The sequence below is a fragment of the Thamnophis sirtalis genome, unplaced genomic scaffold, assembly GCF_051295495.1.
Source record: "Thamnophis sirtalis isolate CommonGarterSnake01/CBP01778 unplaced genomic scaffold, rThaSir2_p1.2 scaffold_1, whole genome shotgun sequence".
NCBI classification, from domain to species: Eukaryota; Metazoa; Chordata; class Lepidosauria; order Squamata; family Natricidae; genus Thamnophis; species Thamnophis sirtalis.
In genome coordinates, this window is record NW_028261381.1 from 4,529,253 (window position 1) to 4,555,139 (window position 25,887).

Consider the following 25,887-nt stretch of genomic DNA (forward strand, 5'->3'; position numbering starts at 1 on the left):
TGAAATGCCAGTTATTTCTACCCTCAAGGAATGCCTTTCTAACTGCCAGCCGTGGGGACAATATTACCATTTATTTAGGGATGACCCCCCCAACACTGGCCCTCATTGTGCCTCAGCAGCTAAGTGCTTTCTATTTTTTGCAACGCCAAGGTGCCTTAGGGAGAATGAAGCTGCATTCTCTCCAAGCCGTGATTGCATTAAGGCCATCGCTCTGTAGAGAACAGACAATCGACAATTGAATTCTCTAGGCTTCGGGTCACTAAGATGAGGGGAGTGGGCAGAGAACGTTACAAGCCCCTCTGGTTCCACAACTGGAGCAGAAGGTGACTCTTTCGCCATTGGCTTTTCCAAGGAAACGTTAAGACAATTCCCACGACCGTTCTAACAATTTGCACCGGCTTCTGCTTCCCTTAAAGAAACAGGGCTGGGCTTAAATACGCAGGAGCAAAGAAGCTTATGGAAATATGTTTAAATCAAACCCCATGCAAAACAAGTAAGAATTCAGTGGATAGCTAGACCAAATGAATTTTAATTCAACAGCCCCGATTCAGGCATCTGAAAGCAAATCGTCAAATCTGTTAACATTACTGACCAACGAAGTTTGGGAGCGTGTTTTGAACATTATACTTATGTATTATATTGTGGAGGGGAGGGGGGGAGTCAATTTTAAAGGGTGGTACTCTGCAGCATTAAACATATACAGAACTTTCGGGAATATGTTAACATTTCCCCACTACTGACCAATATAGCAATAGCAATAGCAATAGCAGTTAGACTTATATACAGCTTCATAGGGTTTTCAGCCCTCTCTAAGCGGTTTACAGAGTCAGCATATTGCCCCCAACAACAATCCGGGTCCTCATTTTACCCACCTCGGAAGGATGGAAGGCTGAGTCAACCCTGAGCTGGTGAGATTTGAACAGCCGAACTGCAGAACTGCAGTCAGCTGAAGTAGCCTGCAGTGCTGCATTTAACCACTGCGCCACTTCGGCTCCTCATTACCAAATGAAGCTATGATTCTAATAATTTCTTTTTTTATAAAGTTTATAAAGGATAATGAGTTTAGAGTTTAGAGTTTTATTTAGCTTGTACGCTGCCCTATTCCCGGAAGACTCAGGGCGAATGAAAACTAAGAAAAAACACAATGTAGGAAGTTAGCACGCACCCCTCTCCTAGAAGAATGAAATATTCTAGGAAATATTAAAAAGGCAGGGTATTATATTTCGCTGGATGAGAAATGGAGAAACATGTTTTTTTAGGCAGGAAGCAGACTCACCTTAATAGCCCCCCACCCTCCTCAATAGCCCACAGCAGATGTCAGCACTTGAGATAAAGAGATGGCTAGGACTATTCATAAGCAAATGCCCTCACCCAAGATCCAACAGGTAGGATTAGCCCTCTACCCATCTAGCAACAGAACTCCTCACATGGCACCTGGGGAAGGTTACATCACCCAGCAAGGCTCAACCAAGCTTGGGACTCAAAACCTACAAAGTTACCTCTGCATGGCCCCATTAAGAGCCTGACAACCAATCAGAATGCAAGCTCAAATTCAAAGCCCAACACAGGGTATAAATATCTCTCTCACCCATGTGCCCAGGATCTCAAGCCATGTGATCCTGTTCATCAATAAACCTTCTTTCCAAGCAACTTCCATGAATTGAGTGTCTTTCTCCCCACTTGGAACTGAACCCAGAAGGATATTTCTTCCAACATTAAAAAGAGAAGTGCAGAGATAGAAAAAACAAATAAAAAATAAAAAATATATAAAATATGATTCCTCCTCCCTCGAGACAAGTAGAAATAACTTCAGTAACTTAACACCTTCTCTAATATTTCAGTTAAAAATATCTTTTTCTCACACCTTATTCCTTAACAATAATGAGATTGTAAAAACCTCATAATTCGGTTGCAATCAGCAAAAATCTATTAATTAAGAGCTATCAGAAAGTCATATTTTAATCTTAAACTAATAAATCCATTTTGTATTCCAACTTTGCACTTTCTCTAAGAAATATCTCCCCATTTATAAACAGATCTTCGAAGCCTTGTCAGGTCTGATCAAACAATTCCATTAATAGCTATCAGAAACCATTACATGAAGAGTAAAAGTGCATTTTGTCTCCCCCTTCAAATATACTGAGGAGTCTGCAGACGGAAATTCAAATTTCAGCCATGGACAATTGAGGCAGAGGTGTTGTTTTTTTCCAGAGTAGTCTGCATTTTACATAGAAAGGGAATTCAGAGTGAAGAAGAAAATTGCCAGGAGAACACAGGTCTCCTTGATGTAGGAGCTAAGCCTTCCAGAACTTCACAAGAGCACACTTTTAATTGACCCCTAAATTAAAGTGGTTTCATAAATCTGAATTGAATTCTAACAATATTTGCTGAGCAGCTTTTTATTAGTGATTATCTCCAAAACTGAAGATTTTGAAGTTTCTTTGAAGATAATTAGACCACATTTCACTTGTGAAGGTTTGGAATCAGGGGTGAAATTCAACCAGTACGGACTGGTTCACCCCTGGTTGACCCCGCCCACACCTGCCCACTGGCAAGGTTCAGCTGCCTTTTGGGCCAAGAAGCCTCCAGCTGTCGGCAGTTGTTTTTGGCTGCCCTCTGAGCAGCTCCACTGCAATGCCATCCCTCTGGCTACTGCTGTTCTCCTGGCCAGGTCTGGCATGAGGGGCACCAGCAGGCAATGGGGCGCACAGCCGGAGGGATGGCATCACAGCAGAGATGCTCAGAAGGCAGCCGTTTTTAAGGTACATCAGAGGTGGGTTCCTACCAGTTCGCACCTATTCGGTAGAACCGGTTCGTCAAATCTACCGAACCGGTTAGAAGAGGTTCCACCAGTGGACCCGGAAAGCAGGCCACACCTACAGAAGAGGTTCCAAAAATGTTTTGAAACCCACCACTGGTCCTTGGATATGATTATTCTACACTATCATGCTCCTATTTATAAAACTCAGTGCCTCTGTGAAAGGTAAGGATGACTTCTGCGTTTGTGGTGCAATCAGAACATTGCGTGTGTTGAAGTTGTTTTAACGCAAACCAAAGATGCCTTTCAAAAAACAAGTTTACATCCTATTCTTATGCATGCCAGTGCTGTGTGTGAGGTAATTTAAGGTGGTTCTGACAAGCGTCGTCGGCATCTTCATATCCGGTCACATGGGTGGCAAGCCACTCCCATCTGGTCACATGGGCGGCAAGCCACTCCCACAAAGGAGGCCACACCCACAGAGTAGGTTCGAACAATTTTTGAAACCCACCACTGGTCCTTGGATAGGATTATTCTACACTATCATGCTCATATTTATAAAACTCAGTGCCTCTGTGAAAGGTAAGGATGACTGCTGCGTTTGTGGTGCAATCAGAACATTGCGTGTGTTGAAGTTGTTTTAACGCAAACCAAAGATGCCTTTTAAAAAACAAGTTTACATCCTATTCTTATGCATGCCAGTGCTGTGTGAGAGGTAATTTAAGGTGGTTCTGACAAGCGTCATCGGCATCTTCATATCCGGTCACATGGGTGGCAAGCCACTCCCATCCGGTCACATGGGCGGCAAGCCACTCCCACAAAGGAGGCCACACCCACAGAGTAGGTTCGAACAATTTTTGAAGCGCACCACTGAGGTACACGGTCTTTAAGGTACAATCCCGGGAAGGAGGGGAGAACCTAAAGGGACAGATCTGCCTTCTGAGCAGCTCCACTGTGAAGGGGGGAAGAAAAATTCGGCTTCTCTCTGACGCAGCATTCAATGTGGCTGCTTTTCTCCTCCTTCTCGGGCTCATGCACACATGAGAAGGAGGCGAGAAGCAGCCACGTTGAACGCTAGAAGACTTGGCTGGCCAAACTTTTCTGTTGGTTCTGTGGGCGTGGCTTGACGGGCATGGCTTGGTGCATTGCCATGAGTGATGTAAAGTTGGCCATGCCCACTCGGTCACATGACACCCCCCCAAAAAAAGCCATGCCCACCAAGCCACGCCCTCAGAACCAAAAAAAAATTGAATTTCACCATGGTTTTGAATAGCATCGCCAGATCACCTCTGCCCCAAAATGTATTGAACTGCATAGACAACTGTACAAAGACGATAATTAGGGCAACTTGCTTACTAAACAAGGCTGAAGCAATAACTCCAAGCAAGTAAAGATGGACTAAAATTATTTTCCAATTCAAGGATCATTTCTGTGTTAAGATCTATTCCTTTTGCAAAACAACTTACTTTTGCCAGAGTTTGAGATTTTGTGATATTGGCTTTTTGGATAGTATTTATTCTCTATGTTCTGGAAATCTAGCACTCCCTCTACCAAAATCACTAAAATTCAGCTCTGGAAGTCATGTCAACCTCTTTCCTGATACAGTATGAAATGTGCCGCCATAGGTTAATGTGCATAATCTATCTGAAGTCTCCCACATCTGTAAAATCTCTACATGCTTCCAAAATTCATTAAGATTTCTGGGCATGACAAGAAATGCTGTTTGCCTCTTGCCCTTTTTCAGTTCCTCACAGCTTATTTTTAGCAGGATGGGAAGAGAGAACCATTCTTGGTCAGCCTTGATTTGAACAAGCTTTCTTTCTATATGACACTTCAAATATATGTGTGTGTGTGTGTGTGTGTGTGTGTGTGTGTGTGTGTGTGTGTTTTATTTGTGCTGATAAATAAATAAAGGGAGACTAGTATAGATCTATTTCAAGCTATTTAGCTCTCATCAGCTAGCCATACCCTTACTGGGATTCGAACCTGGGCTATGTTCAATGTTCTATGTTTATAGCCCAGGTTCAAATCCCAGTAAGGGTATGGCTAGCTGATGACAGCTAAATAGCTTGAAATAGATCTATACTAGTCTCCCTTTATTTATTTATCAGCACAAATAAAAAAAACCACAAATATAACAAAGGCAACAGTAAAAAACATTGGGTTTCTGTCGTGATGGACTCTTGTGACGAGCCGATTGACAGATGATGGAAGCAGTTAGCTTCCTCCCATAATTGGGGCTTACCAGGGGTTGTAAAAATCATATAGATAGATAGATAGATAGATAGATAGATAGATAGATAGATAGATAGATAGATAGATAGATAGATAGATAGATAGATAGATAGATTAGATTAGGTATAGGTATAGGTATAGGTATAGGTATAGGTATAGGTATAGGTATAGGTATAGGTATAGGTATAGGGATAGATAGAGATAGAGATAGAGATAGAGATAGAGATAGAGATAGAGATAGAGATAGAGATAGAGATAGAGATAGAGATAGAGATAGAGATAGAGATAGAGATAGAGATAGATATAGATATAGATATAGATATAGATAGATATAGATATAGATATACACATACGCTCTTTGTAATTCTAGAGTAAATTAGATCACTTAATGAAGAAGCTGCTTTCCTTTAGAAACCAAAATATCCTGTCAATATGCCATGAAATACTTCACTTTTTTGAAAATGTTGATGAAATAGATTTGGTAAGGGGAGAAGAACTAAGGCAAGATGAATGTGAGGTTTAATAAGGACATCCTCATACGAGAAGATTGACAATTCTAAGAACAGTTTTCCCAAGCCTGGCAAGTCATCAACACCTTCCTGAAGAAACTCAAAGGGCAGTAGAGTCATTACCTCTTCCTCAGAACAGTTGAAATCTAGAAATAGTTCAGCTGGACAGGACTTCTGAATTTCCAAGAAGGAACCCAACAAAGGCTGTTCAACATCCTGCCAGCAATAAGTCTATTAGCAAATTTTCCCTTGCTTTACTGGGGAGTAGAAGTACAAATTTGCAAGGCTGTTTCATAGTTAAGAGCAGCTCAAAAGCATCCTACAGGTATGAGTTAAGGTGAATATATCATTTCAAAGTAGTGGTTTACTGTTCATACAGCATACATTAAGAGAGGGAGAGAGACAGGCAGAAAGACAGACAGACAGACAGAGACAAAGGAGAGAGAGAGAGAGAGAGAGAGAGAGAGAGAGAGAGCGATAGCAATAGCAGTTAGACTTATATACCACTTCGTAGGGCTTTCAGCCCTCTCTAAGTGGTTTACAGAGTCAGCATATCGCCCCCACAGTCTGGGTCCTCATTTCACCCACCTCGGAAGGATGGAAGGCTGAGTCAACCTTGAGCCGGTGAGATTAGAACCGCTGAACTGCAGATAACAGTCAGCTGAAGTGGCCTGCAGTACTGCACCCTAACCACTGCGCCATCTCGGCTCTTCGAGATAGAGATAGAGATAGAGATAGAGATAGAGATAGAGATAGAGATGATAGAGATAGAGATAGAGATAGAGATAGAGATAGAGATAGAGATAGAGATAGAGATAGAGATAGAGATAGAGATAGAGATAGAGATAGAGATAGAGATAGAGATAGAGATAGAGATAGAGATGATAGAGATAGAGATAGAGATAGAGAGAAAATACCCAGTCTGTGCTTTTACCGACCGCTGGACCTCCCAAACGGAAGGCTTTGGGAGAGAGGAATCCAGAGCGTCCGGAGGGCTGCCTGCTGGAAAGACATTCTTGGGCGTCCTGGGACAAGCCTCGGCGGTGTTGAACAACGTGGGACAGCCTTCGGGCGCCGTTCCCCCCCCCCCCCCGGTGGATGGTGGCTTTTCAGCTGACAGGCAGCGTTTCTTGCTGGCGTGGACCGAGAGAGGCAGAGAGAGGCAGCCGATAGGCAACGTTTCTAGGTGGCGTGGAGCGAGGAAGGCAGAGACAGTCTTGGACGAGCCTCGGCGGTGTTGGACAGCGTGGGACGGCCTTCGGGCGGCGTTTCCCCCCCCCCCCCCGCGGATGGTGGTTTCTCAGTCAACAGGCAGCGTTTCTATCGGGGAGAGCGGCGTTTTCATCTGGAGGGAGGCTGAAGGAGCCTGCTCCAGTGGCCTGATAATTTCTGGCGAGCGACTGCTGGGCACCCCCCCCCCCCGCCCTCCTCTGCTGCTCCCCCCGCTGCCCCCCCCCCTCGCCACATGAACAATAGACAGTAACGGCGCCTTCTTAACGAGGCCAATCTACAATCTTGGCCTGAGGGAGCTTTGGCCCTCTTTAATTGCTGGCTAAGAGAGCCTCGCCCTCTCCCCCCTGCTGCTGGGTGACGTTTCTTTCTTTTCAGCTTTGGCATTTCAGCTGCTCCTTGTGAGGGATTGAGATTCACGCCGGGCTAGCCATCGCCCTATGGAGAAGGTGATCAGCCAGGAACAGTACTGGGAGAGAATGGGAGGCTGTTCACATCTACTGCCATTCCAGCTCGGCTGGGCACTCCCTCCTCCCGCTCCCTTCGGCTTGGCCCCTCCTTTCGGTGAATTCTCCCCCCCACCTGGTTGCTGCTGCTGCAGGGCCTTCTATAGGGCCTTCTGCTGTTCGACATCTGACTCTTTTTTGAGCGCGGCTTCTGGACTGCATTTCCATCTGGCACGGCCACTGCTACCTGATACCACCCTGGACTTCTGGCCTCAGAGAGCGCCACCATTAGATGAGCGGGGGTACTGCAGTATGCGAGAAAGCCCCCTGCTTCCTTCAACTACTCTGGACTTTCTGGATTTTCCCAGAATCTGTCTGTTGCAGAGCCATCTGCTGAGAACTATTTGGCTCTCCCTGAACTCGCACTTTAACAATTTTGCGCTACTTTTATTCTTCTTATTTCCTTCTTTTTTCTCTCCCTTTTTCTTCTATCTTTAGTATGTTGAGTATATGGGATTGTATGTAAGTGTGTGAGTGACCCACTTTTATTGTTATTACTGTTGCATTTGTGTATTTTAATAATTACGTGGGGACTGGTTGTGTGAGTGTTTGAGTATGCTTGGCTCGGAGGACCTGCTAGGGAAGGCGGGGGGTACCGGGGTGATTGGGGGGACTACGGCCACGGGAGTGGGTCGGAGCATTGCGGTCGTGACAGGGAGAGGCAGATACGGCGGGGACCTTAGGGCTAGCCATTACCGGGGAAGGAGGGTTCGCTACATTACAGAGATCCCTCCTTCCGGCCCTTTGAGTCCCACTCCAAGACCAGATGGCGCGAGTACCCAGGACCCTGGTCTCAGGCTGCTGTTGCTAAATGCCAGGTCTGTTATTCACAAGGCTCCCCTCGTCCGGGACTTAATTGTTGACGAGAGGGCAGACCTGGCATGTATTACTGAAACCTGGCTGGGCACAGAAGGAGGAGTCCCCCTTGTAGAGATGTGCCCAGAGGGATTTCAGGTGCTTCATCAGCCGAGAGCCCAGGGAAGGGGTGGCGGTGTGGCTATTGTAATCCGGGAGTCTCTGTTACCTCGTAGGGTCCCTGCTCCGGAGCTTGTCGGGTGTGAGTCCCTGCTGATAAAGTTGGACCTCAAGGGTCAAGTGGGTTTGCTGCTAACGTACCTGCCTCCCAACTGCGTTGCAGCATCCCTCCCCTCGCTCCTCGAGTCAGTAGCCGAGCTGGCAGTTGAGTTCCCCAGGCTTATAGTTCTGGGGGACTTCAATTTGCCATCGCTCGGTGAACGCTCTGATGGGGCGCAGGAGTTCATGGCTTCCATGACAGCCATGGGCTTGACCCAGGTAATTCGGGGCCCAACCCATGCAGCGGGTCACATGCTCGACCTCGTATTCCTCTCGGAGCAGTGGATGTGTGATCTTGGTCTGAGGGGTAATGAGAACATACCCCTGTCGTGGTCAGACCATTGCCTACTGAGGCTTGACTTCCGGAGGCCAAACCCCCACCGTAGGGAGGAGGAACCGACCAGGTGGTTCCGCCCCAGGCGACTTATGGACCCATTGAGGTTCCAGACAGAGCTTGGGGTCATTCCTGATACTCTCGCCCACAGTTCGGCGGAGACTCTGGTTGCCGCCTGGCACTCGGCGGCGTCGGAGTCTCTTGATCGGATTGCGCCACTACGGCCCCTCCGGGTCAGTGGATCCCGGAGGCCCCCTTGGTTTACCGAGGAGCTCCGGGAGAAGAAACGCCGGAGGAGATGCCTAGAGCACCAGTGGAGGTCCGATAAGTCCGAGGCAAACCGAGCACTTCTAACCACCTGCACCAAGGACTACGTTCGAGCATTAAGAACTGCCAAAAGATCATACATTTCTGCCTTGGTTGCGTCCGCCGAGTCACGCCCAGCCGCCCTGTTTAGGATAACCCGCTCCCTCCTTAACAGGAGGGATGCGGGAGACCCCTTGCAGGGTAGGGCTGAGGACTATGCTCAATTCTTGGCGGACAAAATAGCTCGGTTTCGGTCGGACTTGGACTCCACCGCAGTAGATCCAGCCGAGACACAGGAGGACCGCTTGGCAAATCATCTCTGGGTTGAGTTCCAGGATGTTGCCTCTGGGGATGTGGACAAGGCCATTCGAGCTGTAAGTGCCTCCACCTGTATTCTGGACCCGTGTCCCTCCTGGCTGGTTGCCAACAGCAGGGAGGTGACACATGGCTGGATCCAGGCGGTCGTGACCGCCTCCCTTCGGGAGGGGCACTTCCCCGCCGTACTTAAAACGGCGGTGGTGAGACCCCTCCTGAAGAAACCATCCTTGGATCCAGCCATTTTAAACAACTTTCGTCCTGTCTCCAACCTCCCCTTTATCGGGAAGGTTGTTGAGAAGGTGGTGGCCTTCCAGCTTCAACGGGCCTTGGAGGAAGCTAGTTATCTTGACCCCTTCCAGTCCGGCTTCAGACCTGGTTACAGCACAGAAACCGCTTTGGTCGCATTGACCGATGATCTCTGGAGGGCCAGAGATGGAGGCTATGCATCCATCCTGGTTCTCCTTGACCTCTCAGCGGCTTTCGATACCATCGACCATGGTATCCTTCTGCGACGACTGCGGGAGGTGGGAGTGGGAGGCACTGTTTTACAGTGGTTCTCCTCCTACCTCTCGGACAGGTCGCAGTCGGTGTTGGTCGGGGGGCAGAGATCGTCCCTGAGGCCCCTAACATGTGGGGTGCCACAGGGTTCGGTCTTATCCCCCCTACTATTTAACATTTACATGAAACCGCTGGGCGAGATCATTCGGAGGCACGGGATAAAATACCATCAATATGCGGACGATACGCAACTGTATCTGTCCGCCCCGTGCCAACTCAATGAAGCGGTGGACGTGATGAACCAGGGTCTAGAGGCCGTTAGGAACTGGATGAGCGCTAACAAACTGGTACTCAACCCGGACAAGACCGAGTGGCTGTTGTGCTTCCCTCCCAATAATTTGGCGAATGTACCAACACTTAGGCTGGGGGGTCAAATTTTACACCCCTCAGATAGGGTCCGCAACTTAGGAGTCCTCCTGGACCCACAGCTGACTTTTGACCACCAGCTGTCAGCTGTGACCAGGGGGGCATTTGCCCAGGTTCGCCTGGTCCGCCAGTTGCGGCCCTACCTAGACCGGGAGGCTCTCACAACAGTCACTCGAGCCCTTGTGATCTCTAGGCTGGAATACTGCAATGGGCTCTACATGGGGTTGCCCTTGAAGTGCATCCGGCGACTACAGTTAGTCCAGAATGCAGCCGCGCGAGTGATAGTGGGCGCACCGCGGTTCGCCCACGTTACACCTGTCCTCCGCGAGCTGCACTGGCTACCTGTTGGTCTCCGGGTGCGCTTCAGGGTACTGATGACCACCTTTAAAGCACTCCATGGTAGTGGATCTGGGTACTTGAGAGACCGCCTCCTGCCGATTACCTCCCTTCGACCAATTCGATCGCACAGACTGGGCCTCCTCCGAATCCCATCTGCCAGTCAATGCCGACTGGCGACCACACGGAGGAGAGCCTTTTCTGTTGCAGCTCCGACCCTGTGGAACGATCTCCCCGCTGAGATCCGTACCCTCACCACCGTCCAGACCTTCCGCGCAGCCCTCAAGATCTGGCTCTCCCAGCAGGCCTGGGGATAGGTTCCTAATTCACCCGCCCGAGTGTTTGATTGTTGAACGAAAGTTGTGTTTTACTATTTTTTCTTTGTTCACATTTTGTTTTGTTTTTGATGTTGCACTTCCCTCCCTTGTGATTGTGAGCCGCCCTGAGTCCCCTCAGGAAAAGGGCGGCCTATAAATTTTAATAAATTCTAAATTCTAAATAGAGATAGAGAGATAGAGATAGAGATAGAGATAGAGATAGAGATAGAGATAGAGATAGAGATAGAGATAGAGATAGATAGATAGATAGATAGATAGATAGACAGACAGACAGACAGACAGACAGACAGACAGACAGAGATAGAGATAGAGATAGAGATAGAGATAGAGATAGAGATAGAGAGATAGAGAGATAGAGAGAGAGATAGAGATAGATAGATAGATAGATAGATAGATAGAGAGAGAGAGAGAGAGAGAGAGAGAGAGAGAGAGAGAGAGATTGAGAGAGAGAGAAAGATTGCCCCAACTGGAAGAGGCCTAAGGATTTGGTTGGGAAAGCAGATAAAAACTAACCAGTCTTGTAGATCTCATAACGCAGAGAGAAGCCAGCACCTTGACGGGCATAATCTGAGGTGAATTTGATATACACCGAAGGGCCAGATGAAGTGATTGTAGGTGGAGCAATGTTTCCACAGTGTTTTCCCAGAAGATCTGCATTTTCATTATCTCCGTCCCGTATTTCAATAAAATCATACCTGCCAATGGAAGAAGAGAAAAACAAAAGAGTGACATTAAGAAAGAAATCAAGCGGGGGAAATGAAATACTTTTACATTTTCACAGGCATTTTATATTTAACTCATAGCAACCGTGTGACAAACCCAGTTTCCTATGGCCCTGTTCCTTGATGCAACAAATACACTACATTTTAATCATATAATCTACTCTTGCAGCATTCCATCATCAATATTGTATTGTCAAATTATTCTCTTGAACAGAAGTCGCTGCAAGCCCTCCAAATAGTTTGACAGCAACAACGTTCAGAAAAGCTGCATTTCTGCTCTTATTGAAAATACTTTTGATCCCCTGAGACTCACTGTGATAATCAAATATATGGCATCCCTGCTACATAAAACCCAGAAATCTCAAGACTGTTCCTCATTTTTTTGACCTTTTCATTTACTTACGTAAAAAAAATTGTTTGATGTTATGTATGTTTTGCTACATTCTGAGCTTCTATCTTTACTGATTTGAAGCGTGGGACAATAAGGGTAGGAAATTCATTTTTAGGTGCAAATGTTATTCATTTAACTCGTTTCGTGCATTTGTTAATGGGCAAACGTGGTTATATTTCTTATAATTAGCCAGGCAGGAAGTCTTTCAGATTTCATGGTATGAGAATCCTATCTGGAATAGTGAGCCAGGATTCCTTATTCTTTCTTTAATTAAATTTGTACACTGCCCTACAGCCAGTGGCTTTGGGCCCCTGCTGGCACCTTCAATCACCCTGAACAATAAATGTGTTCATAGGGAATGGATATAAGGCAAAATGACTTTTAAAATGTCATCCGTTCTTAGTGTTATGTTCGGATGACCACATTTAGGGGAGTCTGCCAATAGCTTATTCTTGTTTTTCTATCTGTCCCCAAATTGCTAGTGTCTGCCCATCCCTGCCTCCACTTCATCTTTTGCTTTCATCAGATAAATTGCCAACCTAGAAAACGAAGAAGAAGGAAGAGCAATGTGGGTGGAAAATGAAGAGATGGCTCATGCCTTCATCAAAGAACCTGCCCCATAAATTAGCCACCAACCACAGACATAAGTTGAGCTCTCAGCTGGGATATGAGACTCTGCTCAAGGCCTCAATGACCTATGATTGGAAATGTCATTGCTTATTCTTAGGACATTCTTATTCTTATGGCTACATACGACTGACCACAGCATCCTTTCGGCTGAGAGGCTGGCATGACTGGGGTTTGGTGATTCTGATTAACTGCAATTCTGTCCAGAAGTTAGCGCTGGAGAACCAAAGAGCTCCACCCTCTTCAAATGTCACTGGGACAGTCATGAATGCTTGCTTTTCAAAATATACTTTTTTATTTTCCATTTTCATAACATATAATCACATGTATACTATTACATAGCCAATATCCCATTGTATTAAGTAGTAATTACATCAGTTCCTTTTGCCATCAACGCCCAGAAAGATAAAAACCCATTATTAGCTCTTCTGCTCTCCATACATCTCTTTCTTCTCTGCCTCTCTCCTACCTCCTTTCTTCCCTCCATCATCCTTTCCTACTCTACTTCCCCTTCCTTTCTCCTTCTTCTCTCTCTTCATTCCACTCCTCCTTATCCTCCTCATCTTCCCCTCTTCCCCTCTCTCCTATCCCTCTCTTCCTATCTTTCTTCTCTCCTCTGTTTCCCACTCTTCCTCTCATTAGTGTATTTCAGCTTCTGAGCAAACTCCAATCTATGTTGATGGTATTTATGCTTCCATATCCATAGAAAGTTTTTATTTTCCATTTTCATAACATATAATCACATGTATACTATTACATAGCCAATATCCTATTGTATTAAGTAGTAATTACATCAGTTCCTTTTGCCATCAACGCCCAGAAAGATAAAAACCCATTATCAGCTCTTCTGCTCTCCATACACCTCTTTCTTCTACCTCTCTCCTACCTCCTTTCTTCCCTCCATCATCCTTTTCTACTCTACTTCCCCTTCATTTCTCCTTCTCCTCTCTCCCCTTACCACTCCTCCTTATCCTCCTCATCTTCCCCCCTGACCCTCTCTCCTATCCCTCTCTTCCTATCTTTCTTCTCTCCCCTGTTTCCCACTCTTCCTCTCATTGGTGTATTTCAGCTTCTGAGCAAACTCCATTCTATGTTGATGGTATTTATGCTTTCATATCAATATACTTAACATATCTTAGTTTTAAAGGAAAATAAGAGAAGACAGTATACATGTGCAATCATATTACTTTATTTACTCTCCTATCCCTCTCTTCCTATCTTTCTTCTCTCCTCTGTTTCCCACTCTTCCTCTCATTAGTGTATTTCAGCTTCTGAGCAAACTCCATTCTGTGTTGATGGTATTTATGCTTTCATATTCAATATACTTAACGTATCTTAGTTTAAAGAAAAAATAAGAGAAGACAGTATACATGTGCAATCATATTACTTTAAAATCTAACACCCCTCGTCAAGCTTAATATACACCCCTCCCTCCCACCCTCCCCCCAACCCCCCCAGCCTTCCCTACCCCAGCTTCCCAGAACCCATACACGGTATAAATCTTTAACAAAAACAGTCTAAAATATATTTGAAAAAAGAATAGAAAATTGATAACATCTTTAAATTGAACTTAGCTCCTCCTTGCTAGGCTAACTTTAAACAATTTATATCATTCCTGATTTTAATCATAAGCTATCTGGAATTTCTTAGTCCCATATTTATTTTGTATATAATCGACCCATTTTTTCCAGTCTCGTTTATATCTCTCGTTTGAGTGGTCCTTAAGATATGCAGATATTTTAGCCAACTCGGCTAAATTTATGACTTTCAATGTCCATTCTTGAATTGTAGGCAAATCTTCCTTCTTCCAGTATTGCGCCACCAACAATCTAGCTGCAGTTATTAAGTGCAGAATCAAATTAATCTCTACAGTCATGGATGCTTGCAATGAGATTATCAAGAAGACATTGTGACACCTAGTTTTTTGATTGGCGCCTAAGTTTAATGAGGAGAGGATCGGATGAACAAATCCAAAGAGGTTTTCAAATGATTCTTCAGAGGTCAATGGGGATGTAGCAGTTGTGGCTTGCTTTGAGAGTAGAATGAGTTGGCCTGAAGAGGAACGTAGAAACCCATAGCTTATCTCATTATGTAAGACCTTCTCCCACTCCATTTCCCCCCCTCTTCTGTAGATGCTTTTCACAATTCTTTCCCTGTTTTACCCTTGAATGTGTATCCCTTTCCCTACGTGTCTCTCACCTAGGCCATGTCCAAGCTCATCACATTCAACGTAGAGAGCCGAGGTGGCGCAGTGGTTAGGGTGCAGTACTGCAGGCCACTTCAGCTGACTGTTATCTGCAGTTCGGCAGTTCTAATCTCACCGGCTCAGGGTTGACTCAGCCTTCCATCCTTCCGAGGTGGGTGAAATGAGGACCCAGACTGTGGGGGGCGATATGCTGACTCTGTAAACCGCTTAGAGAGGGCTGAAAGCCCTATGAAGCGGTATATAAGTCTAACTGCTATTGCTAACGTTGTCTTTTCAAAAATATAAAAAAATTTAAGGCGGAAATTTGAAGGCAAAACTTGATTGAGAAGCCTGAAATGGTTTTCTTGCATTTCAGCACTACAATTACAGCTTCAGTCTGCATGCACAGAACCAAGGCGCGCCCACAGGTATATTGTAAGTATTTTGGTGGCTTTGTTTGAACAGCCTTCTGATTCCTGACATGAACGTTCCCCTTAATTTGTACCACCATGTAGCTGCATATACAGAATACATTTGCAGGAAACTGCCCATCCCCTTCCTTTTTATTTATTTTTCACTGGGTTAACTTGTTTAAAAAAACCCAGCATGTTACCACTCTCCCTATCCTTTGAAGAAGAAGAGGAGGAGGAGGAGGAGGAGGAGGAGGAGGAGGAGGAGGAGGAGGAGGAGGAAGAGGAGGAGGGAGGAGGAGGAGGAAAGAAAAGTGATACATTGCTAGGCTTTGTCACAAGATCTCTTTATTGCTGAATCAAGAGCTGAAAGGAAAAGAAAAAATAGCATGTTGGACACGAAATGATTCCCATGTGACTCATTGCTTCCCCTTAAGGCAAACAGCTACCCTACACAAACTTAGAGGAACTCAATGTGCTATCAGCTTAGACTAACTGAGTAGTCTTTCACATCACTCCTTTCTAGGAGTCGATCAGGCTTCAGTCCAAAAAACAGATGCCTGAAGCTCTGATACCTTCTATCTATAGGCTCAACCTATACACTCCGCTAAGAAGGATTCCTGCAGTGAGGTCTTGCAATCCTGGGGCTTAGAGTAAGACCCAGTCCTCGGCCTGTCGAAAGAAAAGGGCAAGAAGCGTCCTTCAAGTATCTTCAAGGAGAAAGGCGGGAGTGAATACCAGCCTTAAATAGCCAATAGCTTTACCTACCTAGGAAGGGAGCCAAAGAGTGTTTGAAGGACACAGAATAAGGCAACTAGGGAGAACTCTTGCTACGGATAGTGCTATTTGGAAAGCAGGAAGAAGAAGGGCAGAAGCTGGTGGTACTGGTACAAATCTGCTTCTTCAACCACCATAGGAGAAAGAAAGGGATTGATTCTCACGGATAGAGCATCTTTTCACATCTGAGAACCGCTGCAGAAGGACGCCACAATGAAAGCCTTTAAAAAGGCACATGACAGTGAAAGAATCAATAAGCTTTCCAAAAACTCCTTCCTAAACTTGGTCCCCTCCATTGTGAGGCATTCTGCCTACCCCAGTTAAGTCTACCACTTAGTCTGCAAAAGGTTGCCTTCCCTATTACAGCTATAAGATAGGTATAATGCAAGTATCTATCACATCGGAATATTACTTAGCTCTAAATTATTTGGATTATAGCTAGTATGCTCGAGATCTCTCTCTCTCTCTGTCTCTCTGTCTCTCTGTCTCTCTCTCTCTCTCTCTCTCTCTCTCTCTCTCTCTCTCTCTCTCTCATGCACACACACAGACACACACAAACAAACACACACCTCAAATCAGTCTATTACAGCAGTGGTCCCCACCCTTTCTGGGAACAATTTTGTGGAAAATAATTCTTCCACGGATCTGGGCGGGGAGATTTTGCATGCTACTAAGATCCTCTGTATGCACAGGTGAAGCTTCACTCGCCTGCCCACCACTCGTGCTGCCTGGTTCCTAACAGGCCACAGACCAGTATCAATCTGTGGCCCGGGGATTGGGGACTCCTGTACTAGCAATAGCAATCGCAGTTATACTTATATACCGCTTCATAGGGCTTTCAGCCCTCTCTAAGCGGTTTACAGAGTCAGCATATTGTCCCCCACAGTCTGGGTCCTCATTTCACCTACCTCAGAAGGATGGAAGGCTGAGTCAACCTCGAGCCGGTGAGATTTGAACCGCTGAACTGCAGATAGCAGTCAGCTGAAGTGGCCTGCAGTGCTGCACTCTAACCACTGTGCCACCTCGGCTCTTCTACTACAGGATAAAGGCCTGAACTATAATCTATTATGCTGGTCCAGTGTACATCAGTAAGACAGATGTTTCTCTACTTCCCAGTCTTAATCATTCAACCAGCTTTCTACAAATAGAACTGCTTCCTAACTCTCCCCATTCCTAGATTACCACAATACCATTCTGGTTTCTTATATATCTTAATTTCTTCCTACAGCTAGTTTCACTGACTGAAAGCTGAATAGAGCAATGCTGGTTAGTAATGCTTTTTTTCTACCTTTACGTTTCTGAAACAATCTTTTTTTCAAAAATTACGTTTTAGAACAATGCTGGGATTAGACTTTGAAACTATGATTGGATATGTAAAAGGAGGCTGTGGGGTTTTTTCAGGCTCAAAGCTATATAAGAGCAATAGCTTTTTTTAGAAAGAGTCCAATGTTACACCTCGACATGAACAACTTCTGTGTAAAACCAGTAGGGTGTCCTTTCTGACATCAAGTACCACACTTAGCTACAAATAGAACTATGCGCCATCCAGTGTTTTATCTGCTAGCGTATAAAATTTGTTTGAAATTAGTATTCATAAACTAGTATATAAAAATCACCATTTCCCTGGAGTGAACATTGTAATTTATTCTCAGGTAGATATGATATAGTGTGAGGTTTCTTGGAAAAGGAAGACAAAATATCCAACTGGGCAGTGGTGGGTTTCAAAAAATGTTGGAACCTACTCTGTGGGTGTGGCCTCCTTTGTGGGAGTGGCTTGCTGGCCATGTGACCTGGTGGGAGTGGCTTGCCAGCCATGTGTTCTCTCTCTCTCTCTCTCTCTCTCTCTCTCTCTCTCTCTCTCTCACTCTCTCTCTCTCACTCTCTCTCTCTCTCTCTCTCTCTTTCCTTTTGTCTCTCTGTCCCTTTTTTCCTTTTTTTTCTTTCATCTCTCTCTCACTTTTTCTTTCTTTCTTTCTTTCTTTCTTTCTTTCTTTCTCTGTCTCTCTCTCTCTGGGTGTGTGTGTGTGTGTGTGTATGTGTCAGTGGTGGGTTTCAAAAACGTTTGGAACCTCTTCTGTAGGTGTGGCTTGCTTTCCGGGTCCACTGGTGGAACCTCTTCTAACCGGTTCAGTAGATTTGATGAACCGGTTCTACCGAACTGGTGCGAACTGGCAGGAACCCACCTCTGCAACTGGGGTTTTTTTCTTAGAAATTATTTTAAAAAGCAGTATAGGTAGCCTTTGACTTACCAATGATTCATCCAGCAGCCATTCAAAGTTACGGGAGTGCTGAGGAAAGGGATTTACAACTGGTGCCCAATGGTCACTTCAGTGCCCATGGGGGTCACGTAATCAAAATTCAGGTGCTTGGCAGCTCCTCCACACTTACAACCAGAGGGGCTCTTCAACCCTTCTCAGCTGCCTATTCCCCCCCCCCCCATAATCTATCCCTTTTGGCACCCTGCCACCTTACACTCGGCTGCCCCAGCTGCCCTTAGCTGTCTTGCTCCTGCTTCTGACAGGGCAAGCGAGGCCTGGCAGCTGGGCTGGCACTGGCTTTGTGCTACAAAAGAGAGAGAGAGGTAGAGAGAAGCAGCTCCTGAGCTGAGAGTGGGCCAAAATCCCCCCTTTGCAGTATGAACTTGAGTCATGCTGCTTTTTGCTTTTTTTCTTCCTTTTTTTGCAGCACAACCCCACCCCACCCCCCCACCCCTCCCGTAAGTCTCAGGAACATAGCCAAGGGGCATTTTGGCATGTTGTGGCTCAGGGGCTGGTTTCTTTTCTTCTTTTCTCTCTCTCTCTCTCTCTCTCTCCTTCTCTCTCTCTCTCTCCTTCTCTCTCTCTCTCTCTCTCTCCTTCTCTCTCTCTCTCTCTCTCTCTCTCTCTCTCTTTTATATCTCTTTTTATAGAGCAGCCCCAGCCAGGCTTTGCATGCCTCATCAACAGCAGGAGAAACAAGATGACAGAGGCCAGCTGAGGCAGTGAATGGCGAGGCAGCAGGGATCTCGGAGTGCCAGGTGGTGATGGAGACTGTGGCTGGAGATTGGGCCGACGCGATTGTGGCCTTTTCGAGGCATGGCAAGCAACCCCAGAGCCATGTCTTTATGTTAAGGTGACCAGATTTTCAGATTGGTAAAGAGGGACACCATTAACGGGGGGGGGGGGGGGGGGGCTAGGCCGCGGCGGTTACTGCCAGCCGCGGCTCACTGGGGACATCTGGTCACCTTAATTATACATATCCTCTCTCTCTCTATCCATCCATCCGTCTGTCTGTCTATCTGCCTGCCTATCTGCCTATCTAGTTATGGTATCTCTCTCTCCCTCTCTCCCTCTCCCTCTCTCTGTCCGTCTATCTGCCTGCCTACCTATCTCTTTCTCTCTATCCATCTGTCTACCTGCCTGCCTATCTGTCTATCTAGTTATGGTATCCTTCTCCCTCTCTCCCTCTCCCTCTCTCTGTCCGTCTATCTGCCTGCCTACCTATCTCTCTCTCTTTCTCTCTATCCATCTGTCAATCTGCCTGCCTATCTGTCTATCTAGTTATGGTCTCTCTCTCTCTCTCTCTCTCTCTCTCTCTCTCTCTCTCTCTCTCTCTCTCTCTCTCTCTCTCTCTCTCTCTCTCTCCCCCCCCCTTCTCTCTCTCCTCCTGCCAGTCACCTCCCAAAGACCTATTAGATCCCACAGATTAGGCCTCCTCCGGATTCCATCTGCCAGCTGGCGACTCCCCGGGGGAGGGCCTTCTCTGTGGCTGCTCCGGCCCTATGGAACGATCTCCCCGTTGAGATCCGGACCCTTACTACCCTCCCGGCCTTCCGCAAAGCAACTAAGACCTGGCTGTTCCGGCAGGCCGGGGGCTGTTGAATTATCCAGCCCATCCGATGTTATGACTGTTGCTGAATTTTTAATTGTTGTTTTTATTCTTGTACCCCCTTCCCTTCTTATTGTTAGCCACCCTGAGGTCTCCCGGGAGTAGGGCGGCATACAAGCTAAATAAACCTAACCTAACCTCCCTCCCTCCCTCCTCATCTCATTATCATCTATCTCAGTGTTTCTCCACCTTGAAGACTTGAAAGTATGTGGACTTCAACTCCCAGAATTCTGGGAGTCGAAGTCCACACACTTTCAAGTCTCCAAGGTGGAGAAACACTGATCTATCTAATTAATATAATTATTTCTCCCTCTCTTTTTCACTCTCTCTTTCCCGCGCACACACGCAAATGCATGTGGCTGCTTGCCATCTTGAAAAGGAGGGTGCAGGGCAGGCAAATTGGCAGAGATGGTGGTGGCGGTGGTGGGGAGTTGAAGAGGAAGAAGTTCCTTATCTTAATGAGGCTTCAGTCTGGGAGGGACCGAGTCAGGAGTGAACTTGGATTGATGCGGTTTAAATATTGTATTTATTTTTCTGGGACTAAACTACACTGATCTTCTCCAAGCCCTGCAACCTACCTCATCATGGAGTGATAGGTTGTTCTTGGGAGAGATGAACAAAGAGTGAGCCAAATTATGCACTATCAGGCACATTATGCAAAGACCTCCTTCGAGGTTCGAGGTTCGAGGTTCATTTTATTTATACGCCGCCCTATTCCCAGCGGGAGTCAGGGCGGCGCACAAACCCAAGGAGGGGGGAGGGAAAAACACAAAAACTACAAAAAGTGCAGGGCATTTAAAACAACCAACAGCCACACGATTCGAGAGGGGAAGGGAACTCATCGACCCCAGGCCTGCCGACACAGCCAGGTTTTAACGGCTTTTCAGAAGGCCTGGAGAGAGGTGAGGGTCCGAATCTCTGCGGGGAGCTCGTTCCAAGAGGCAGCTTTTAACACTGAGAAAGGTGGAAGGGAAGAGAAAAGGATGACCTTAATAATCATGGGGGGTGATGCAGTAATAGTACTGAAAAGGGCACCATTGGAAGTCCTGAAAGGACGGATCATCGTGGAAAGAAATCTATGTGGTGGCTAACAGTCAACATTGACTTGGTGACACATAATCAATCAGACTGCTGAATTCAAAGAGACATAATTCTAATTTGGCAAGTGGAAAATATTTTGGAGCTAATAGTTTGTAGTGTGTTTTCATTAGATATGAAAATTGGCTTTAGGACACTGGGAAGATTTGAAAGTATTTTCCATTTTTATGTCACTGCTAATAACACTAATAAAAATGAATCGCCATCTGCTTGATTTTCTGAGTAAGTGAATTAACGGCATATGTCTGTACTTCCCCACAATGTAGAAGCTGAATCTTTGTTATTTATACATCCACAAGCAGATTTCTCCTCCCCGCCACAAAAAAAAAAATTATTAATTGAAATGTTAACAATTTTAAAAGCCTGGTGATGATGAATTTACCTGTTGAACAAAACCCAACATTTACAATTGGCTCATTACACCGATGGATTATGCATCAGCTGTCTCCACATTCCTTGGGGTATTTTCTCCTTACTACAAACTATACTTAATAGCAAAAAATTCTGAGGAGGATGAATCTGAGGCAGAGTTCCAGGGCCTATTAATGCCACAGTTCAATTCGGTAACTCCTGCAATAAGTTGTAACGAAGTATTTTGGCAAGAATATTCTTTCACTCTAGAAAGTAAAGTCAATGTATCTAAAGCCATACAGGTAATCCTCTACCAGAGCCAAGGTGGCGCAGTGGTTAAATGCAGCACTGCAGGCTACTGCTAGATCAGCAGGTCAGCGGTTCAAATCTCACCGGCTCAGGGTTGACTCAGCCTTCCATCCTTCCGAGGTGGGTAAAATGAGGACCCGGATTGTTGGGGGCAATATGCTGACTCTCTGTAAACCGCTTAGAGAGGCCTGAAAGGCCTATGAAGCGGTATATAAGTCTACTGCTATTGCTATTGCTATTGCTACTTTAAGACCGGTTGCCACAGGGGAAAGAACAGCAGAACCTGGGGCAGAGTTAAAAGAGGGATCATTTGAGAATCTCTATGTAGCCACAAGTGAATGAAGTCCAGCCCACCCCTTCAATTTAGTCGACCCTTATCTAATTCCTAACAGGTCCTAACCATTGGGTGAGAATATTTCTGTACCTGTGCATAAGTGTGGGTAGCAATAAATCAGTTTAATTGGACCTTCACTCCACCCAAACCAGTTTTAGGAGCAACAGTGTTCCAGGCCAGCAAAGAAGACAACGCCTTGACCATTGGGTGAGAATATTTCTGTACCTGTGCATAAGTGTGGGTAGCAATAAATCAGTTTAATTGGACCTTCACTCCACCCAAACCAGTTTTAGGAGCAACAGTGTTCCAGACCAACAAAGAAGACAATGGCTTGACCTTGTTGAGTAGAGAACAAAGAATTTCCGAGGCTCATGGTCAAGGAATTCCAACAGGAGGCCACCAAGAATTGGATGGCTCCAATACCCTTTTGCATACCAAGGCAACAGTTTCCAAAAAAACTATGAGCAACCTCTCTCTCTCTCACCTCTTCAATCTGAGACAAATCATGAACAAGAAGCCCGAAATGAAAGCTAATCTAGTAGAGTTCATGAATAAGATGGTCCAGAACGGATACGGCCTGATCTTTCACACCTGACAATTGCTTAGCAAGCAGATCTCTCCAAAGCTCCAATGTGCCAATGTCCATCCCCTGCCCACCCACCCACCCACCCCGATCTTATGACCATATTTTGGATGTTTGGCAACGGGGTCTGGTTTACGTCCATTTTGCAGTGCTCTATGTGACAATTCACAATGGGTTTCTTTGTTTATTTTTAAACCAACAGTTTACTTCCAGTTTTTGAAAAAAAATATCCCTGCATTCACTTAATGACCACCATAAAAAAGTCATAAAATCGGATCCAGTCATGCTTTACCGAGCCGAGGTGGCACAGTGGTTAGGGTGCAGTACTGCAGGCCACTTCAGCTGACTGTTATCTGCAGTTCGGCGGTTCTAATCTCACCGGCTCAAGGTTGACTCAGCCTTCCATCCTTCCGAGGTGGGTGAAATGAGGACCCAGACTGTGGGGGCGATATGCTGACTCTGTAAACCGCTTAGAGAGGGCTGAAAGCCCTATGAAGCGGTATATAAGTCTAACTGCTATTGCTATTGCTATTTACAGTTGTTACAATTGTAGCTGCCGGACTCAATGTTCAGTCATTGGGTTAAGGATTACCTGTAGAGATCAGCTGTACTAAAACCTACTCACCTCAAAAGTTTTAAAGCGATGAAAATGAGTTTTCCTAGTCATTTACATACAGGAAATTGAAATGCAATTAATTTGTAGAGGGATTTCATAAAAAAAAATTTAGGCCAAACTATTTTTAGGGTAGGCTGCGTTTTCTTCCTTCCCTTTTTTTTTTGGTCTTTTGCAAAACATTTCATGTAGAGAAACACAAACGGCAACATCGATGGCCAGCGAAGCAAACATATTAACACCAATAATTAGTATGGTTTTGCTTTTCTAACAGCCCCTGCAGTTTTCACTCATGCAAATTTTTCCATTTGTGTTCTTTCTACCGCATGGCTAAAGATGATTGCACAGTGAGAGATAACGTAGATGGTATTCCATTTCATTTCATTTATTGAATTTCTAGGCCGCCCAATCCCGAAGGACTCCGGGCGGCTTACAGAAATGAAAAATATTAAAAAAGAATTAAAATAATAAGACACAACGAAGTTAAGAAAAAGCACAACATACACCCAATCAGAGAGGGGCGGGACCTCAATCAAGAGGTCAACGGCCCCAGGCCTGCCGGAAAAGCCAGGTTTTAATAGCTTTGCGGAAGGCCATGAGAGTGGGTAGGGCCCGGATCTCAGGGGGCAGCTCATTCCACAGGGCCGGAGCAGCAACAGAGAAGGCCCTGCTCTGAGGCGTCGCCAGCCGTCATTGTCCCACTGAAGGCACCCAGAGAAGGCCCATCCTGTGCGATCTTATTGGTCTAAGGGAGGTATGCGGCAGAAGACGGTATTACTGATGCTAGTGAATAATGGGCATTTGGTAAGATATTATGTATTTCCCTTTAAGAGAAAAAATGGTGGGGGAAGGAAGGGGAAAAAAAACCATTTTATTCCAAAGATCTGGGCATTTAGACAACAATCCTAAGACCTACGTTTTCTACATTTCAATTTAGATACAAACATGTATAATCCAACTACTGTTTCACTCCCTCAAACAATATTAAAATAGAATTCTGCTTTGTTTGGGGGTTTTTTTGAATTGCAAAAGGGAGGGTAACTTTGTAATGTTGCTTTCAAGAAAGTATGATTCAGTTACGTAAGGTGGAACAATTTTAAGGTGTGTCAACATCAGAGGTGGGTTCCTACCAGTTTGCCCCAGTTTGGTAGAACCGGTTAGTCAAATCTACCGAATTGGTTAGAAGAGGTTCTACCAGTGGACCCGGAAAGCAGGCCACACCTACAGAAGAGGTTCCAAATTTTTTTGAAACCCACCACTGACTCACACACACACACACACACACACACACACACACACACACACACACACACACACACACACACACACACATACACAAAGACTCACACAGAGAGAGAAAGAGAAAGAGAAAGGAAGGAAGCAACAAATAAATAAAAAAAGAAAAAAAGAAAGAAAAAGTGAGAGAGAGATGAAAGAAAAAAAGGAAAAAGGGACAGAGAGACAAAAGGAAGAGAGAGAGAGAGAGAGAGAGAGAGAACACATGGCCGGCAAGCCACTCCCACAAAGGAGGCCACACCCACAGAGTAGGTTCAAAAAAATTTTGAAACCCACCACTGGTTAACATGCAAAATGACTCAGCCAATCACTGGACCGCTGTTCCTTTTCTTTTTTTTTTAAAGACAAAACCAGATGGAGTGACACATTGGACAAAACCGTTCGAATTAAGTGCAGTTATTAGAGTATCCCTTTTTACACATGCTAGCTGTGTTTTTGAAATCGTGAGAATATACTTTCCTAAACATGGGCTTTCTCCTCTGTAAAACTAAACTAAAAACCAAATTAAACTAAACATCCCAGAATCACAATCGATGATATAATAGACAGTCTTGGGTTTAACACTAACTTAAAAAACATGTCCTACCTTATGATTTCTCTACTCCAAGCCCAGCGGAAATCTACAGCGGTTGAGCAGGTATTTTTTTAAAAAAAACACACACAAAGAACAGAACAGAACAACTGTTTCTTCAATGCCCTGCCTTGCAGTTTTCTAGAGACACCTTATTAGACGTAATTGAGAAGAGACTCCCACACACTTTATCACACATTCTATATTTTATTCTTTTTCCCATACCACTTATTCTGGAAGTGAAAGCCAGCTGGATATCCTTGGGCCAGTCCCTCTCTCAGCCCTGGGAAGGAGGAGGCAAGGCCAAGAAAATTCTAAAAAACCTTGCCAAGAAAACTGAAGGGATTTGTCCAGGCAGTTTCATGCAAGTACACACACACACAGAGACAGACACACACAAACACAAATTTTGGAACAGCTTCATTTCACAAACGCCTTGGTGAATAGGGACTGGAAAGCTAATCGAGGCATTAATGGAACTTTCTCCAGGACAGAGTTCATTCCTAGGGTGCCCCTCCTTCATTGGAAGCTAAGCTAATGGGTAGGACTCTTAACGGGAACTTCCCTATCTGATCTCAGTGCATAGCTTGCACAAGAGGGGTGGGGGCTGGGGGACAGTGGTGGGTTTCAAAAATTGTTGGAACCTACTCTGTGGGTGTGGCCTCCTTTGTGGGAGTGGCTTGCCGCCCATGTGACCGGATATGAAATTATGAATTAGTACTTAGGTCGGTCCAAGTAGCTATTCAGAAGTTAGTGGTTAGAAGCAATCGTAAAGCAAGATATGGAATTAAAACCAGAAATATTTTGTTGGCTATTTGAAAGGGATTATAATATACATTTAGTTTTACACATGTCAGCAGCTGCTGGAATTGTGTTTGCACGACA

The 25,887-nt window shown here is 45.3% G+C and overlaps 1 protein-coding gene across 1 annotated transcript in view; it reads right to left on the minus strand.

Moving 5' to 3' along the window:
• Positions 1-25,887, minus strand: part of NRP2 (neuropilin 2) — a 226,014-nt gene that overhangs the window by 107,974 nt on the left and 92,153 nt on the right. The window contains 1 exon segment of the mRNA XM_087706899.1: positions 11,382-11,563. Within this exon segment, the coding sequence (XP_087563025.1) occupies positions 11,382-11,563 (182 nt within the window).